This window comes from Pipistrellus hanaki (genome assembly GCF_964339955.1).
Source record: "Pipistrellus hanaki genome assembly, chromosome: 3".
NCBI classification, from domain to species: Eukaryota; Metazoa; Chordata; class Mammalia; order Chiroptera; family Vespertilionidae; genus Pipistrellus; species Pipistrellus hanaki.
In genome coordinates this window covers 16,387,425-16,407,229 of record NC_140505.1, presented here as the reverse complement: position 1 = coordinate 16,407,229, position 19,805 = coordinate 16,387,425, and the positions used below count along the sequence as shown (strand labels likewise).

The window sequence follows — 19,805 nt, the reverse complement described above, 5'->3', positions numbered from 1 at the left end:
AGCAAAGGCCACCGACCTCCCATCAGGGATGCCTTTCTGGGACCAAACAATGTGAACAACATTGCGCTTTGAAAAGAGAAGAGGAGTCATGTCATGGGAGTAACTCACAATGAAGATAACAGGTGCAGGTGGAATAAATAATGAGCAAATAATAAGGGACTACATGACAGTGTTACCATATGAGCCCATGACCCAAAAGAACTAGTCATTCAAAACCAGTTTCAAAAATGTGTAATTCCATCAAAGTAGGGTTTTTAAAGCATGCTACCCGGGGGTTAAGGATGCAGAGTGAAGAAATGAAAACAAACGTGTCCGTAAAGACCCTTTGTTCCATGTTCATGCTTGCCCAGATGATGTAGCCATGCCAGAGGGAAACTTAAAGGTGACTACGTCTCTCTGTGGGTTCTGCCTGAACGTATTCAGAAGGCACTGCTACTCTAAGAGGCAACGGAAAGGTGCTCGGTTCTCTGGGGAAAAGGTGCTGGTTACAATGAATCTCACAGATGTCCCCTAGCAAGCTGACCCCTGCACCATCCTCATCGGGATGATGTTTCAGAAGATGGATACAGAATTCTTCAGGAATTCGGGCTAATTGTTCAAGGTGGAAAACAAACCCCTGTGGAAGCATCTAACTCATGAAATCTGGACACTCTTCTTTCCCAAAGGTTGCCAGAATATCGAAGTCCCTTAAGAACAGAAGAAGGAGACATTCTTTGGGGAATAGCAGTGTGATGCTCTTGGAGCACCCTCTGGAGGCCAGAGCAAGGTGACACTGGGAAGAGGAAGAAAGAAATCTGATCATCTCCGGCCTTCCAAAGAATGAACTCCAGGGATCTCACTTGAGTTGGACTCAAAAATACACTTGTTCAATCTTAATCGAGGTAGCATAAGAAACATGCATAATTGATGTATAGTTTAAAAAAAGCAAAGCAAATCCAAGGTGTGACAAAATTCTTAAGTAATTATTTCTAAATTTAAAAAAGAAGACATGTACTGATCAGTGCTATTTTCAGCCTACATTCTGAATTGTGGGGAGAATTTATTGCAAAGGCATCTTTTAGAAATTAAAGGAAAGGTATGTGGAAATGGTATTTTCATGAACAGCATCATATAAGTAAAGAAAATTATACAGGATATTTTTAATTGTCAACGTTTTCAAGTAGTCAGCCTTGTTTATTAAGGCTGAGAATAAATTATACAGGATATTTTTAATTGTCAATGTTTTCAAGTAGTCAGCCTTGTTTATTAAGGCTGAGAATAAATTAAGCTGTATATTTTTTCTAACACCTTACTTTTTCTAAAGCAACAAACACTGACATCTATTGGCATTTTGGTAGCCTTCCTTTTTTTTTTTTTTAATCTATTAAGACTCGTGCAAAGACACACACATGCAGACATGTGTAGGATTAGGGTGAATCCAAAACATCACTTATTTCTTTGGGGAAATTTCATTTTATGTACCTAAAAACATATTTAATATTTTTAAAATCTGTGTCTTAAGCTAATACTATCTGATTTAATTTTTTGTATTTTCTGCTTGTCAAGAGGAGAGCTCTAGGATTAGCTAAACTATTAGAAGTCCATTATTTACTCTTTTTTTTGTATTATATGTGTATTTTTTATTTTTCAATTAAAGTTGAGATTTTATATTATTTTATATGTTTTGGGTGTGAAGCATAGTGGTTAGACATTGATTCCCCTGACAAATCTAGTACCTACTTATTTACTTATTTGAGCAAATAAAATCACCAAAATATCGACACTTGGTTTGTTTCTTCTGTTATAACAGAACACTATGAACTCTCAGTACTGTTAGAAAAGTCAAATTTAACATGTTAATTAAAGAATGCTAATAAAACACCGATTTGGTAAGAATTACACTCCCGGAACTTTAAACACTACATATAGCTCTTCTAGTGAGGAGGGGGAGGAAAGAAAAGAGGATGAAATGTGGATTTATTATATTCATTATTTTGGTTATATTTAGAAACACCTGCATTCAATTCTATGAACCTCACTGGCAATATACAGTTACACTTGATAAAAAGATAGCAAAGGGCATGTTAATACACACTTTCCTTTTCAAATTGCTGCAATTTGTACTAGTCCCAAAAGAGATCATGCATATTCTATATAATAATAAGCATCAACTCTTCAGTATTGCCAGAAAAGGAGTCATGTTTCAAACTCTTCTCATAGCTTGAAACCTCAACATTTTTTTCTGCCAGAGATAAAATTATGTTGCACCTCACTCTACTTTCAATATTTAGACTGAATTCAGGACTGTTTTTATTACACATACATGCACTTCTGGTATTTGACATACTTATCCACTTTTCTCTACATTTATAGGTAGAAGATATTAATATTTATACTTACTCTCATCTAGAGTGCGCTTTGGATTATTTTTTACCATAAAAGGTAGATTTTGAAAATTATATCGAATATCTGTGCAAAGACACGGACGATTTGTTTCTAAAATAACTTTATAAACAGAGCTAACATTTATCGGGCACTTATTACATGGCTGGCAATGTCAGAATGCTTCTATAGATCATCTTGCAGAAGACTCATAATAACTTCATGATAATAATACTATTATCCCAATTTTACATAAAAGGAAACTCAGGCACAGAAAGATTAAGCAGCTTTTTCATGACTACCCAGATAAGGAACAGCACAAGTAGGATTTAAACTCAGGCAATCCAGCATCAGAGCTAACTACTAGGAATCCTCTTCTTGCTGCTTAATAGTGAGGCATTATCCTTCCGAAAGGACAGGTGAGTAAACACATAAAGCACCTGTTATACTGCCTGGAACATGGTAAAATATTGATAAATGGTAGCCCCCTTGTTAAAAAACATAACTGTCCAACCGAGTGCCTGGCAATTAGGTCGTTTCTGTTCTCACATTGGCTCAATGTTTTCACATATACATATATATATATATATATATTTTCCCTCCCCATTCTCCCGTCAATATCATGTTATCACTTTGCAAGTATGAGAATAATACCAAATTTCTCCCTCTCTTCCTGCTTCAAAATAATTCTTCAAAATAAATCCCACTTCATTCTGTAAATACTACTTACTGTTTTTAAGAATTACATAAGGTAAGTGGCTACAAGTAACCAGGTTGAAACAGATCACTGGACATTCCTCCAGCTCTGTAAACACATGCTGCCCTGTTGGTGACAGGACACTTCATATCCAAGAATGTTTACAAGCACTTCAGCCTGAGGAGCCGCTCAGTTAACAGAACAGGTGGGTGATGTCATCTGGGGAGCCCAGGGCCCTGCTTCTACTCATTGGGGATACCAAGTTGCTTGAATTTTCCACCACTTGTCCTCACAAATGCCTCTTCTGTCAGCAGGGAAGGGAGACCCAATAGTTCTAGAAAAGGGCTAGGCTTGTTAATACGTCTGTCCCAGGCCATTTAAGAGAGAGCGAAAACAAAAAAGAATCCTTGGCAATGTTTCAATGAAAGAAAAACACATCAGCCAACCGATTCAAAGGGAAGGATAGAGCCAATACCGAAAAGAAGGAAAAACACACAACTTTTGGTTTTGTAATTCAGGCCTCAATAAGAAAGGTTTGTTGAGCTGAATCAATTGGAAGAGCCTGGAACATGGGAGGTCTGGCATCTAGGCGGCCCTGGATATCACAGGGCCCCTGGTTCATGGATCCAAGTTGCCAAGCCCAGAATGATGCTGAGGTTGCTTATTTTGAGAAAAGAAGATGAATTAATGGCTCCAAGGGCTTGGGACCTATAAGAGCCATTATTATGGAATAGACAATTCTGTTGTTGAATATCTGCAGCCCTTACAGTGTGTAATTTAATATTCCGTTAATGTTATAAAAATTATATAAAAACTAGAGGCCCGGTGCACAGAATTTGTGCACTATTAGAGTCCCTAGGCCTCACCAGCGATCAGGCCCAATTGGGGCCTTCTGGCTGCTGGCCAGGGCCTCCCAGCTGCTGGCTGCTGGCCTAGACCTTTCTTTATTCTGCACCACCCCCCTGGAGGCCAGCACACATCATAGCGAGTGATTGGTCTCCCGGTCAAACTCCCATAGGGACAATTTGCATATTAAGCTTTTATATATATATAGATGTGGATGCTATGAAACATAGCCATATATATCTATTACATATCAGTCACACATGGCACATGTAAGTTAAAAAGCCTTTTTCTCCTGAAGATTTCCCTCCAACAGATGTGTTTATGCCTCTGCCTGTGATACAGCAGACAGCAGAATGGGGCTGAGAAGCTGAGTTCTCTCAGCATTATATCCCCCCCCTCCATCCCTGTATGTTGTGAGGTACTCTTATAGCATGTGTATCATGACACAAGTTTCAGTGGCTGTTTTTAGAAAGGGCTGAAATTTGGGATTGAAGGGCACTAGTACGGGAGCCATTTGAGGGGTAGTGTCCTCCTAAGTCCTAATTTGGGCCAACCAGAGGCAATGCTATCGTTAGGGCATCTAAAAGCCCTTCCTTTGAGGATGCCTGAGACTAAAGTGTGAAAAGAAAGGTTGAAAAAAAGTATGTGTGTTTTCCCCATAAACCAGAATGGCTATCAGTTATGCATACTCCTAAAATTAGGAAAGGTCCACTGGTATCTACCATTATGAGGTAAATGACAAGAAGGAGAGAGACGCTGATTTCAAAGCAACACTATTTAATGCCCTGTGCTTTTAGATAATTGCTACCGTGCTTCCCTGAAAATAAGACATCCTCCGAAAATAAGACCTAGCGCAACTTTGGGAGAAAAAAATTAATATAAGACACTGTCTTATTTTCGGGGAAACAGGGTAGTTTCAAGTTGACCTCTTTTTGCATCAAGGAATAAATATTCGCATCGAAGAATGGAATGCCATTTATTCTATTTCTATGGCTTCACAAGCGTAAACCGCCCTGGATGGGGTAAAAGCTTCCTCTCCATAGAAAACCACTACCTGATGGGAAGAGAAACCAATATACTAAAAAGTAATCTAGAGACAAGTTCACCCCGATTTTTTTTTTCCTTTCCAGTAAGATAGTAGAGAAAACTTCAGTGAAAAAGAATGCCAATCCATCTAGTTTAGTGGGAATCCCAGGTGTGGTGCTGGAGAGCAGAGCAAGAGCCACCAAGGAAGCTCTTAAACCCATGTCAAAGAGAGAATAGCAGGTAGATTATTATAGATGTGCAGGGCACAGAAACACCTGCTTGCTCTTAAGTCTCTCCCCCCACGGAACTATCTGCTTATCCGCAATGCCTGTGTTCAGGCAATGGCGCTATGGACCCTGGACAAAACGCTAGCCTGCTACTTGAAAGGGATGTTCCTTTAAAACATTGCCCCATCCTTAATTCTTCAGACCACCTACAGGGGACCACAGAAACATCTGAAAGCAAAGACAGGGGATACCTAAAGGTCCCTACCAAAAAAAACAACCCTTTACAACTTTACAGTTTGAGTTAGGTCTAAGACCTCTGTAATTCACTATGATGGCCTTTGAAAGGGCAGTAGAGAAAGTCACAGAGACGCTGCTCATCCAGCTCCTCATCCCAGACCTTGTTGAATGAAATACTGTATGGTATCTCCAAACATAGGATAAAAGTAAGGGACATTCCAGTACGCCCTCATTACGGCTAATGAAAGGCAATTAAGGTGAATCTGATCAGCAGCGTCTTATTATAGAAGCATGCACAGGAATGGTCAGTAGCCAAACAATTACTCTCTCTGTTCAATTTCGGTTTTGCTCAAAACCTGCTTCAGGTCTTTGCCAGCATGCCAGGCTCAGAAATGCTATCGGTGATGCCAATATGAAGAGGAGGCAAATGTTGTTTTCTTCCTGCAAGGAACAGGCAAGTACTTCTGCTTATCTTCTTCAGCCACAGTCTTACCAAGGGCTACTCAATTCATTCTTCAGAAGCATAAAAAGTCTTGGGGGATGCTCTATGTGACTTACGGCAGTAAAAAAAAAAAAAGTAGCCTTTATATGTTCCCCCTTCCTCTTTCTTAAACATCTTTTTCACTCAATCACTCATAAACAACTATTTATTTGGGAAGCCTCCTCTGTCCAAGACAATATCTAAAGCATCAGCTCCTATTAGGGAAACCTAATTAAGAAAGGTGAAACTGTCATTCATGTCCGTGTTGACTATCAAATACAAGATTGGTCTCTAGAAAGCCTCATTTCATTCTATGTCATGTCATCCTATTATATCAACAGTAAGCAGGTGGGTTCAACAATTCAGGTAAGCTTTTGATTTGGGCACCTCTTGGGACATAAATGGACCATATGTTGCTTTATCCAGGAGTTCCTCGAAACCAGTACTCAGCAGAAAGTTTGAGAACTCATTTGGAACAAACCTGATTCCTGCAACCGGGGTAGATTTTTATCTGCTTTACTGACCTCTAGGAATCCCTCTTAGTTGATGGGAGTTCCAATCCCGCAGGAATGAATCAGGAGGAAGGAACGCACACAACCAAGACCCTACACCTCCAGCCCCTCAGCCCCAAATGCCTACCCTCCACCTCTCCAGCGGCCTCTCTCTCAGCGGGTTCTTCCCAGCCAGGCGGCGCACGGCCCGGAGGACCGTTCCCGCTTCTCCCGCTAGAGGGCAGCCGGGGCCCGTGCAAAGCCCTCCGGGCTGGGACACGCGCGCACCAGCCTCCGCTCCGGCCGGCGCTCCGGGTCCGGCTCCCGGGCTCGGCGCGGCTCAGGCGCCGGCAAAGGGGCGCACCTGGGAGCGCTGTCCATCCCGGACCCCCGGAGAGCGCCACCCCGGGCTGCCACGCCGAGCCTCGCGCGCTGGGTGCGGGCGCCCAGGTGGGGCTGGGCACCCAGGTCCCAGGTAAGGGGCGGCGCCAGGGAAGGAGAGAACCGCCCCGCTCGGCGAACGCCCGGGAGCCGGGCCAGGCGCCCCGGGCGCAGGGCGCGGACGGGCGAGGGAAACGCAAATGCACCGGAGAAGGAGAGAGAAGAAGAGGAGGAGGAGGAAGAAGAGGAAAGAGGAAGAAGAGGAAGAGGAGGGAAAGGAGGCTCGCGGAGCCCTCGTGCGCCGCACTCACCTGGGCTCGAGCCGCCCTCCGCGGGCGCGGGCTTCTTGCCGCCGGAGCCCCGGTCCTTCTTCTTGCCCTTCCCCTTGCCTCTGCCCTCTCTGCGCTCGGACATCTCGCCGGGAAAGTGCACGCTCTGCGCGGACGGCTGAGGACGGCGAGGATGCGCGACAAGTTTGGTCCGAGGGCTGGAGTCGGGGTTGGGAAAAGTTTGTGCCCCGAGGGGAGAGGGTGACCGGGCTGTGGCGCGGAGCGCGGCTCCTGTCGCCTCGGGGAGCCCCGCGCGCGGCGTGCGGTCCGGCCACCTGGGACCGGCGATCGCGCGGTCGGCCGGTCTCCCGGGCGCTCGGGGCTGCTCCTGTCGCCTGGGAAGTCCGCGGGGCCGCGGGCTGTGGGCTCCTGTCCTGGCCTCTGTCCGGCTCTTGCTTGCAGCCCGGAGGGGGAAAGGTTCACTGTCCAGCCCGCGCTCCCAATGCCCAGGCCAAGCCGCCGCTCCGCTGCTGCCCTCCCTCCGCGCGCGCCCGGAGTCCCAACAAGTTTTGGGGAAACTCCTCGCCGGCTCTTTTTCAATTGCCCCACAGCCTCCCACCTCCCTCCCGCCCGCAGGTTGGAGGCTGGCGCCTCCTCCTTCGCACCCTCCCCTTCCCCGCGCCCCCTCCCTCTTCCCTACCACACCCCCACCCACCCCGAGGCGCGGACACGCCACCGGGAGGAGCCTGGGCTCGGCGTTGCCGGGCGCAGCCCCTTTCCCTCCGCACGGGCCCCGCGGGGCCGGCGGGCGGGCTGGCGGGCTGGCGGGCGGGGGGCGGCCGCGCGCCCCGCGGCTGCAGGGAACTCCCGGCAGGGGGCGCTGCAACCTGCGCGGAGCAGCCGCGGCCGCGGGAAGGGAAGGGAACCGAGCGGCCCTGGGAGATGGGAGGACCCAGCGGCTCGCGCTCCTCGCTCTCCGGAGCCAGGCAGCGCCCCGAAGGGTGGATCCGTTCCCCTTCTTCTTCTTCTTCTTTTTTTTTTGCAGAGAAATCTTGGAGAGACAAAAGTTTGCAACTCTGACACCTGTCCCCCAAATGAAGGCTCAGGAGGCCCCGGGAAGGAGAGGAGAGTTTTGCTGTCCTCCCGGGAGAGGCTGAGGCTCCTGCCTCTCTTGCTTTAGTAAGTTGCACGCACGGAGGACCAGGATAGCTCCGGGCGGAAGGGAGTTTGCGGGTAAGACAGTCCTGGGCGCGCAGGAAGGGCGCTCAGTAGACCTGAAAGGGGGTCAGATCGCACCTTCTTCATGGATCTGCTTTGGATGTGTGTGTGTGTGTGCGCGCGCGCGCTCCTGCCCTTTCTTCATGGTTTTAATTAACAACGTGCCTGTTACATCTCATCTTCTGCTTTTCCTAAATTAAATAATAATCACCTGCCCTCTCCAAAGGGGCTGTCCGATGCCATCTCTCACTACAACTTAATTTCAGATGAACTGCGAACCCCTGGTTAAAAGGCGATCCACAGTTAAAGGTCTGCACTACCTGCGCGCCCCTCAGCTGAGATGAGTGAGCGAGCAGGGGGGGAGAGGAGAGCAGCAGGGAGCTCTGTAATTCCTTCATGCTAGCTTTCTCCGACTCCAGCTTCCTCCAGACTGCAGGGCAAAGCCTATTTCCCGTCCCTTGTCCTCCCTCTGGTGGAGAATTCCAAAGAGCAAGTGAGATCCAAAAAACGTTCTCTGCAGCCAGCTGCAGAGGACAAAAGTTAAAGGCCGGAGTGACCTGCACCACAGAATGATCCAGACTCCTGTCAAGAGAACATTCTCCTAGCTGTGTCACAGCTGTCATAGAACGTCCAATGTTCATCGACAGGGATAGATGTGGGGGGTGGTCAGGAAGAGGTGAGCATGAGCAATCCGTACATGAAATGAAGGTTTTCCACTTTAATAGTGACTACTTGCTCCTGATTTTCTATTCTGTGGGGTTAAATGCTAACGAAACCGTTACCTACATACAGCCTTCTAGGTATATTTTTGAATTGCCACAATTTAAGTAAAGATGAAATCCGAAGTGCCTCCTTGTATGTGAGAAGGGTGCAAAAATATTCATTTTGAAACTGTCCTAAAATAAGAATAATTGTATTCTCGTGTAATTTGCATTATTATAAGAACCAGGCTGTTTGGGTGGCTTTCATTGTTAAAAGATGTCTGATCAGTATTACCATCATTATTTTTGAAAAGGTTTGATATTCAAATGTTTTCAGATAGCCTTTCAACAAAAATATACATTTTACTGAGCTACGAAAAAAAAAAAAAAACAGCAAAATCAGGGAAAAGAGTATGACTATATCTGAATAGCACTATATATAATATTCCACAAATTCCAGTGTCAAATGGAGCCCAAGGTTGGCTGAAATAACTCTGCTTTCCCAGGAGGGGACACTGCTCAACAAGCAGGAAACAGCAAAATTCGGGAAAAGGGAGTCCTTTTCAAAAGGGTACTTCATGGTCAGGATGTGAGACCCTGTAAGGGCTTAATACAAAATAGCCACATGTTATCAAATAGATCGTTATCATTTAACATTGAGAGATATAAAGGGAACCATACTTCGGAGTCTATAAAAAGTTTCAGATTTTACCATAAAGCAGGAAGCCCGGGGTAAACCCTAGAGCTATGGACATACTACAATTCAGTCCCTTTTGTATCTGGATGTTTTACTTCACCAAACAGCCTATTAATTCCTACTGCAGTCATTTTTTTCAGTAAGGTAAATGGAAAATCCCACAATTTTGTGATAATTTTCCACTGGAACACACCTATAGTAGTAGATGACAGTTTTCCAAAACCCAGCACAGAGGACGTACAGAAAAGCTTGCTGATATGTGGTACCTTTATAATAAAACATGGTAGCCCCGAAGCAATGTCAGGGTTCCCGTGGAATAGCTCAGGCCTGGGGAATGAGCGGATAGGAAGAGAAGAAGGTGGGTATAAGTAAGCATTCAATAATTGTCTCTCCTTGGTTTGATGTGATGGGGAGAAAAGGGGACAAAAAAGCACAATGATAAATGTTGAAGAAACTTTAAAGAACAGTGATGAAGGGGCAGTTGGATGATAAAGTTGCTTCCTGGGACTTTCAGATTCTGGAGTCATACGTATGTTAATTGCCAGTTGCCACTGACTTGTCAGGAAATTGATGGCAAAATCCAAAATTTTTTTTCTATCACTACATTACTTATAAGTCTTTATCCTTTATGTTACCTCATGTTAATTTTTTCAGCAACTTATTACATTATTTATGACTAGCTAAAAGGTTAACCAAATAAAAGTCCATTACTTGGATAGTTAAAATATTTGTGATTTATCAAGAATTTGAGATTGTTCTTATTAAATTACTCATCGCTGTGGTTGGGAAGTGGCAAATGAATTTTCACAAGCACACCTTGGAAATGATTAGAAGAAGAGATGGAGAAAGGAGGAAAATATTTTTCTTTTTTTTTTGGAAATAAATATATTAACCTCAATTATAAAAGGATGATATATCTTCATGGTATAATTTTATGAATTTTTGAGTACTACTCAACTCTTACAGTGTGTATCATAAAGGGTGTGTAACATATATCAAGCTGTCAACAATGTCAACTCCTGAAAAACAGAATGGAAATTTACAAATAAGCAATTTGAGAAATAAAGACAAAATGGGTATCTTACATTAAAGGACAGCTTAAAATAAGAGCAGTCATGTGCCATAACATTTTTTGTTGGCTAGGCCTAACTTTTAGATACATCCTCAAAATCTACAAAGTTGACCATTTCTGAACATCTCCAATAAAATTTTATAAAGAAAATGAGAGAACATTATCATGGGAAGATAAATTCCATTTTTGCAAAATACTGTGTACTTTAACAAAAATGATTAATTTAAAATTCTGCAATAGATGCTTTTAACTTTTAAAATGAAGTAATTTAAGATAATTAACAGAAAGATTACTTTTTTAAAAACTTTGCAACAAAGTTGACATTAATAAAGATGCACGAAATGCAAGAGAAAATCTCACTCAGCAGAGCCAGCTCCAAACAACCACTAAATGTGCTTGGCTCATTCATTCATTCATTCATTCACCAAGCAGTTACCAAAGTAAGTGTCAGATAGCAGAGAAACCAACAAGCAAGAATCACCCCTATTCTCATGAAGCTAAGTATTATGAGAAAGCTAGGAAAACAAATTAATTATTATACTACAAATGCAATGCAGAGACAGATAAGTTTTCCAGGGCCCGAAGCTCATAACATTTGGGAGATGTTCTTAAAAGAAAAGAACACAAAATTAAAAGTGCAAATTTGAGTCCAAGAACATTAAAGGGGGCCCTTGGATGTGAGGGGGGGGGGGGGCGGCGGGGGGGAGGAGCACTGAAGAGTAGGTTTCATAGCTTCACTGTAAATTCACCTCTAGTGGTTCGAAGCAAATTCCACCATCTGCACAATTAGAGTCATGATAAAGCACAATTCTACACTATCTTACAGATTAGATAATACTATCACTACAAATAGGAGACATTAACAAGCAATACAAAAAATACACACAAAACTGAAACAAGCAAAGAGTATCTATCATGTGAGGAAAATGAGATGCATTTGAGCCTTAAGAATTCAGATTGGCAATTGTTCTTTATGTTCAGACTCTCAGAACCAGCATGCAAGATGACTTTGTTCAACAAAGGGCTTCTGACCAACAATATGCTCTAGCAAAACTGGAAATGGTGTCCTCCATTACACTTGGCAAATATTTAACAGAATTACTAATTAACCATATTCTGTCTGCTAGGAAGTCAGTTTGAGAACAAAGTTGTGAGTTTAGAATCCTAAGATAAATATTAAAAAGGTAATGTTCAAACCACACTAAAATGAAATCTGTTTGTTTTTCTGCTTGTTTGTGTGATTTTTAAAAATTACTACTCACTGCCCCGGCTGGCGTGGCTCAGTGGTTGAGCATCAACCTATGAACCAGGAGGTCTCATAATTGTGGGGATACAGCACAGATTAAAAATGGATTTAATAGTTGAAGATTAGTGCCTCATTTCTTTTTATGAATTATATTTTACAAATAGAGCCACTATCATAAGTCTCTTCTGTAATAAAGTAGAAGCTATAAGACTTAATAGTTTTTTAAACATTTTAAGGAGAAAACAATCTCATGCAGCTTTTCAATTTCACTTCCTCACCCTCACTGTAATCATTTTTTTCTTCCCCAAACTCCTTGCAACATGAACTTAATTGAGATGTGTACATGATACAAGCACCTTAATTGAGATGTGTACATGATACAAATTTAAATGTACGTATATAATGCACATACCCAGACATGCATGTGTGTATACAACTATGTTTATTTGTATGTGCGTGTACACATATATGTGTGCTGGTATATACTTAGTGTTTCTGTTTCCTCTATTGGGAATGAGAAGCATGTATTTGAATGTGAGTCTATAAAAGGCAGAGGTTATTTACCCTGCCTTTTCCACCTCCTTTACACTGCCATCCATTAGAACTCCCAGCACCACTTTGCATCCAGTAATCACTAGTTTTGCATGGAAAGAATGTAAGGGGAATTGGATAAATATCAAAAGCTTTGTTCTAATAGTACCATTTTCTACCAATCAATTACTAATCACCTTCTCTGGTAATAATTGACACCTTTTCTATATCCATCTCATCTTAAGTCCTGTCTTTTCATGTCAGTGATCTTTTATCCATTTAAACTAGGGGCCCAGTGCATGAATTCATGCACCTTGAAAGGAATTGTGGGCTGCGAAGCTGCAATGGGCACAGGGGTGGGTCTCAGCCCATCCTCTATCCCCCTGCCCGGCCCCTCCAGCCACAGCCCCCGGTACCCTGTCTGCTGGCAGCCCCACTCCTGCAACTGCCGCTCCCATGCATTGACAGTGCTGGCCCCACTCATACCCATTGATGATGCAGAGCAATTGGGGCCGGTGCCAGAGCAGCAATTGGGTTGCTGCCCTGATTGCCCCTCAGGAGCAGGGGAAGGTGGAGAAGCCCTCAGGGGTGATCAAGGCCAGCAGCCGCTGCTTGCACCTGCTGATGGTGCTGACCAGTTGGGGCTAGCAGCAGGTGCAAATGGCAGTTCCAGCGCCAGCAGCAGGTGTGAGTGCCTGGGCAGGACCATGTCACATGGGAGCAAAGAATTTTCAGTAACCATCAGAGGCTCACCCCAATGACAGTGACCGGTGCCCTGCCTTGGTCTGGTACCCCTGCTCAGCTGCTCAACCATCCCACAGTGGCCGATGCCCTCCATGTTCTGTGCAGGCCCCCTGGTGGTTAGCGCATATTACAGTGACCAGTTGTTTGGTTGTTCAGTTGGTCTGCCATTCGGTCTATTTGCATATTAGCCTTTTACCTTATAGGATTAACTCCCACCCAAATCCAAGCCTTCCTCCTTTCTTTACTTTGACCATAGTAAAGCTCTCTACCTGGACTCTTGCTCCCTCCAATTACTTCGCCATGTATAGCAGAGAAGCTTATTTGAAGATTAAATCTAATCCACTTACCCTTTGCTTCCCAGAGTCATGGCTAATGCTCTTGTAGTAGATTGGGCTGTGCCTAACTCCAGCCTTATTCACATGCCTGATCCCTAGCAATTCCTGCTTCATTCTCAGAGGCCTCCTTGCACCATGCCTCTGGAGCTTGCCCTTTTTTCCAGCCCCGGTGCCTTTGTGCTTGCTGTTTCCTCTGCCTGAATTTAAACACAGCGACCATATGTGGTCTAATTCCACTGGTTTCTCAGGCTCCAACTGGTTTTCAGTTACTGAGAAAAGCTTTCCACTAACTTTCAAACTGTTTTCATCTCCCTTCACACTTTTTCATCTTCTTCAATACATTTCCTTCTGTTTGTTATTATATAACTAGATGCCCAGTGCACTATTGAAATCATGGGAGGAGGCACCCCATCTCCCACCATGTGAGGAGGCACACCAAGGGGGGCCGGGATCCGAGTCTGACTCGCAGCGTCCCCTGGACACTGTGTCTGTGTCCGCTCTGGGGCCACCCATGCAGCCACACCAGCTCGGGCACACCCCCCTGTCTCTGTCTCCATTTTTGCTCTGGGCCTCACCTGCACACACAACCTCCTCCTTTGGTCGTTACATGTTATGGTGCCCTGACCTAATTTGCATATTACCTCTTTATATAAATATAGATGTCTTACAATAATCTGTTCCCACTGGACAGTTATCTCTTTGAGGGCAAAACATGTGACTATTTCAAGTTCTATGTCATATCTCTAGCACTATGCCTATCTCATCATAGCCAATCACATACATTTTGTTAATTGGTGAATAAATGAGCAAAAATAGGATTACTTCCAAATGTCTATAAGACTGCACATACATATATGTGCATGAGCTTATGTTTATTTGGTCAAATTTTAAAATGATAATGATATGATAATGATAATGATAATACAAGTCACCTTGTATTAACTTCTGTTAAAATAGGCATTTCTAAGAAGTGTATAAAATAAAAATTTTGACTACGTAATCAGTATAATCTTTCAAAACTTTAAGAGGTTAGGTGATAACTTTTATGAAATGGTAAAATTTCAAGATGGATAATTACTTTTTTTCCTAAATCGTCTCTGCAATTTATTGGCTGCTCTCTTGGGTTCTTGCAACATGTCAAAGAGGCCCATAAAACAGCTGGTTTTTAGCAAGGATGTTCTAACAAAATTGTAATGGGTAAAAACCTGCAAACACACAGTTGTTAATGGAGAGTTAAAAACCCCTTCCTAGCATGGGCACCATATAAGTTTCCTCTCTTCATATGATTATTTATCTCTTTACATAAGAGTGGTATGTCCACATGTAGTTATTTCAGCAAATTATACCTTAGAATGAACTTTGAGTTCAGTTTTAATTCCTCTAACATTTTGCACCCTTCCCACCATCCCTATCTATACAGTGAAGGCAAAGGGATTTCTCCATAGGTATTTGGAGCTCAGATTCTGTGACCATCTAACACACAGCAAAGAGATTCAGATGCATAAAAGTCTTTTAAGAGTCATCCCACAAGATCTTCCCCAAAGTCAACATCTTTCCTTTCAAGGGCATTTTATTATTGTGAAAAGATTCATCCCTGTTAAACATATAATGATGTTAAAATCTAAATTTAATTGTCATGAGTGATGAATTAGTGCTTCAAATATTTGAACAGTAAGAGTAATTTAACGTATCAACTCTTTTCTTTGGTACATCCCATGAGAGACACCTGGTAGAAAGCACTTCCAAAACACTTCCAAAGCAGATTATACTCTATAGGAAATTACTTCATAATGTCATCATGATAACTGGGCTGTATGGAATGAAACAATGACCCATGACATTTTATATCTGGCCCAGGCATGTAATAACACCACAATTATTCTTTTTTCCTTCCTTCCCACATAATTACTTCTAACTTCCTTATTAAATCTTCTTGAATACCCCCTTTTTTTCACTTCCTCCTCATGTTAGAGACCAATACTTCATCTATCTGACTTAGGGATTTTTGGTTTTAAGTTGAAAGCCAAGAGTGAAGTTCCCAGTGGAATGTTACAGCTATCTTCATCCCTGGACCCAGGCCAGGCCTAGAATTCAAGTTACTTTGCAACAGACCAAATTTCAACACACTTTATATATGTTTGGGAATTTTGGGGTATGTATGTGTTAAAAATGTATATGTCTTTCAATTCTCATTCATCTGGGAAAAGAATGTCACAAGTAGTAACAACCCAAGGAGGCAAGTCATCTTTTAAAGATAATTTAGCAGAACAATTAGCTAACTTGACGGAAACTAAATGACCGTCCAAAAAATAACTGGTGACCAACCATGCAGAAGATTACATTCTCATGAAAATGTTGTCTTTTATGCTTAATCATAATGATTGGATTTGTTCCAACTCTTTCCCAAGGTGCAAGATGGAAACCTCGTTCAAATGGTGTAGGGAGCACCAGTCTGTCTAGGGTCCTATTCATACTAATAAAAAGGTAATATGCTAATTACACCAGACATCTTCCTTATGTCCTTCTGGACAAAGCCAAGGTGGGTGGGGGCTGAGGCAGAGGAGGTTAGGAGCAATCAGGCCAGCAGGCAGGTAAGTGGTTAGGAGCCAGGGGACCCGGATTAGAGAGAATGCAGGCTGGTGTGCACCAGGCCTCTAGTTCAATATATAAGATTCTTTGGGCCCTAGAGAAATTCTGGGAGGTGATTCTGGTCCCAGGTATCCAACTGAATGTATTAAATATGCCTGGGATTAGCATTTGTGGGTGATCTTTGTTGGTCCTAGTGGACAGAAATCCTTGAGATACCATAAAGCAGATAAATTCAGGGACAAAAAAAGCCTGTTACTCATCATCTGAGACTGTCGCAAACCAGCCATGGTTTCATAGGTAGGAAGAGAAAGTCATTTATCTTGCTTTGGAATTGCAGGATCTTATTTTTCTATTGTTTCCAAAAGAGAGTCTAGCAAAATGAGGTAGAAATCCACTATCACTTTTATTTTCATGATGCCAAGTAGACCCCTGAGTACCAGCAATGTGCTAGGTTTCTATCAGTGGTGTTTACTTTTGGTACTAGAGCTATATAGTTCTATCTCAGAAGGGAAATGTAAAGAAATTTACATATATATTTATGTAAATATATAAATATATATGTAACATAAATATATATATTTATATATATTTATGTTACATATATGTATGTAAACATAAATATATATGGATTTATGTTCAGTTTAGCACCTATATATATGTTCTCAACTCATTTTTTTAATTTACTTTTTCCTCTTACCCTCTTATTAAAGTATTATCAATACTTTCCCCTCCTCATCCTGCTTCTCTATCTGTCCTCCCAATATCTAATGCCATGTCATCCCAATTACTCAGCATTATCATCTTTCCCCACTTTAACAAAGAAGCCATAACACAAACCTTCCTTTTGACCCTCCTTCCCTTTTACAAACAAACATTCTCAGTTCTTTTTTTGTTTATCAGCTCAAGAAGTTCACCCCCTTCCCCTACTCACCACCAATCTAATGAAATTGCTCAAAACTCACTAATGCCTTCCTAGTTGTCAGATGAAGTGTGTTCTTTTTAGTTCTTGAGCCTAGAGATCAGAACATAGGCATCAGCCTTTCTCCTGACATCTTCCTTTTCTCCCATGATTCCAGCCATTTGGCTCCCCACTCGCTCCAGTTCATTCCCCTCTGAAGCAGCTTTTAAATGTCCTTCGCTTCTCCCCACTCTGAGTCCTCTGTCATTCGTTGGCCTTTTTGTAAGTTCTCATCTCACTGTTCATTTTCACTTCTCACACCTAGTCATCCTTTTGCCTGCCATCAGAGTTAATCTTAAAAAAAAAAAAAAATACAGCTATTATCTTGTCATTCTTGACATAATACCTCTAGTGGATTCCTGTTGCTCTACAGTTGAAACTTTTCAATAGAGGGTAGCCTTCCCAATCTAAGTGCTATAGAAAATGTCAACCTCTTTGCTATCTTCTGTGCTTTCAGTGTATTCTGGTCACATTAACATAGTATCTTTTCTTACTTTCATGCCTTTAACTCTGTTTCCCTCCCTCTACCTATGACTTCCTTCTATTCTTCCTTCCAGAACCATCTCAAAATTCACCTCTTCTATTTTTCCTAGATAATCCCAAACAGAACCAATTGCTGCTGGATTTATGTTCAGTTTAGCACCTACATTATTATAATTATTTCTTTTCAAGTCTGTCTCTCTACTACACCTCAGGAATCATCCCTATATCTCCTTAAAGTACATGCTCAACATATGTCTATTCGAAGAGACTCTAAATGTTTTCAAAGAACTCACAATTTACAGTTAATTCAAATTCAGAGTGATTGAGCAACCGTTGAAGGTTTTTGAAATCTTTCCAAATTTAAAGTTTTACTCCAACGCAAACTGGACTTCCACGAAGTAATTGCAACTTTTCCAAGTTCTGCAGCTGTGAGAGCTCTATCTTAATTGATTTGTTCAACCAAAGCTACAGTTAGCGGGATTCAGGAAGAGAACTCTCTGATTTCTGTCACTACATTTTTACATACTTAAATCCACTTTAGCCCTTGTTTACCTACTCTATGCCTTATTTCTTCATCTAAAAAAATTATCAACACTCGTTACTCAATCACCATAATGAGGTATTATAAAATTCAACTGATGCCTTATTTGTAAATTCCTCTCTAAGGAAAAATGTCTTTATTATGTACAGCTCTCATTTTGACTTCTGAAAATTTAATTATAACTCTGAAAGGAAGTAGGAGAGTTCCTTTATATAATTGATTTAAACTATTTTTGTATTTACTTGTTGACTTGAGAGAGAGAGAGAGAGAGAGAGAGAGAGAGAGAGAGAGAGAGAGAGAAGGATCAGTTTGTTATTCCACTTATTTATCCATTCATTGGTTGTTTCTTGTATGTGCACTGACTGGGGATCAAACCCTAATCTCTGCTTATCAGGACTGTACTCTAATCAACTGAGCTACCTGGCCAGGACCTATAGTTGATATTCTTTGGTTACTGAAAATGGCCTCCCTCTCAGAGGGTGTTTTTCACTCAGCAACCCCATCTGCCATTCCCCAGCCTCTCTGTCCTCAAAGTCTCTGGGGCCAATCTCTGGCTTGAGCTTGGATGGAAGCCTGATAAAGAGATCCTGTCTGCAAGATAGCACCCATGAGTCAGACAGAGCCTTGAATTCTGACTCTGCTCTTTCACATCTGTCACCTCATCTGTAAAGTGGGGGTTATAATACCCATTGTAACGTTACTCTTATGAGGATAAAATTAGCTCATGTGAGTCAAGTGTCCAACTGATAGTAGACACTAGGAAAATGGCACCTCTGTGGTTGCCACTATTCCCCCAACTTCTAGCTGTTGCTGGTCCCAACCAACCCAGCCCAGGTTTCCCCAAAATCTCTGAATGGAAGTCAACTTTACAAAAGGAAGTTTTATGTAAAAAATAATAATAATTTAAAAAATATTCAGTAATTCCTGAATAGGTAATACTGGATTATTCCAGACCATTGACACTTGATATAAAGAATAAGTAAAACCATGAAAATCACATCTTTATGGATCTGAAGTTTTCACCACTCTGCTCCTAATTCCTTCTTTTCATCATCCCTTCTTGGGTTTTCTCTAGTTCAGATTATTAAACTGGCCCAATGGGGAAAATGAGGTAAAAGATAAAGCTAATAATTGAATGAGTAAGATATTATTAATTTGGCAAACAGAATTCTAATTCTAATCATAAGATTTCTGTTCCTGGTGTACAGAACCCATATGACCCCTTTCCCTTGAGTATGGGTGAGACTGAAGGATATTATGGGATTCTACTTCTGTGATTAGATTCTCAATCAGTTGACTTTGAGATGTTTGACATCAAAAGGGGAGTGCTTATAAGAAGGGATGGATTTTTCCTAATGTGAAAAATCATCCTGTTGCCTTTGAAGAAACCATGTAGTGAGAGGATCACAGGCCTGAGAACAAAGGGCATCCTCTGGGAGCTTGGCTGATAGCCAGCAACAAAATAGGGACCTCAGTCCTAGAACCACAGGAAGTGAATCCTGCCAAGGACCTGAATAAGCCTGAAAGAGCACCTGAGCTCCAGATTAGGACACAGCTTAGTCAACAGGTTGATTTCCACCTTGGAAGACCCAAAGCAGAAGACCCAGTTATGTCAGGCCCAGACTTCCAACTGACACAAGTGAGAGCTGATAAATAAGTATTGTTTTTAGATGC

At 42.2% G+C, this 19,805-nt stretch overlaps 2 protein-coding genes across 6 annotated transcripts in view; both read right to left on the bottom strand.

The window, feature by feature from the left end:
• NRG1 (neuregulin 1) overlaps nucleotides 1-7,651 on the bottom strand; it is a 203,756-nt gene extending 196,105 nt beyond the window's left edge. For all 5 annotated transcript variants that reach the window (XM_084877044.1, XM_084877041.1, XM_084877040.1 and 2 more), the window contains exon 1: nucleotides 7,059-7,651. In XM_084877044.1, the coding sequence (XP_084733170.1) occupies nucleotides 7,059-7,161 (103 nt within the window). In that variant the 5' untranslated portion in view covers nucleotides 7,162-7,651. The remainder of the gene's footprint in view (nucleotides 1-7,058) is intronic.
• LOC311619108 (uncharacterized protein) overlaps nucleotides 1-19,805 on the bottom strand; it is a 459,679-nt gene that overhangs the window by 83,023 nt on the left and 356,851 nt on the right. The gene's annotated exons all lie outside the window — the stretch shown is intronic.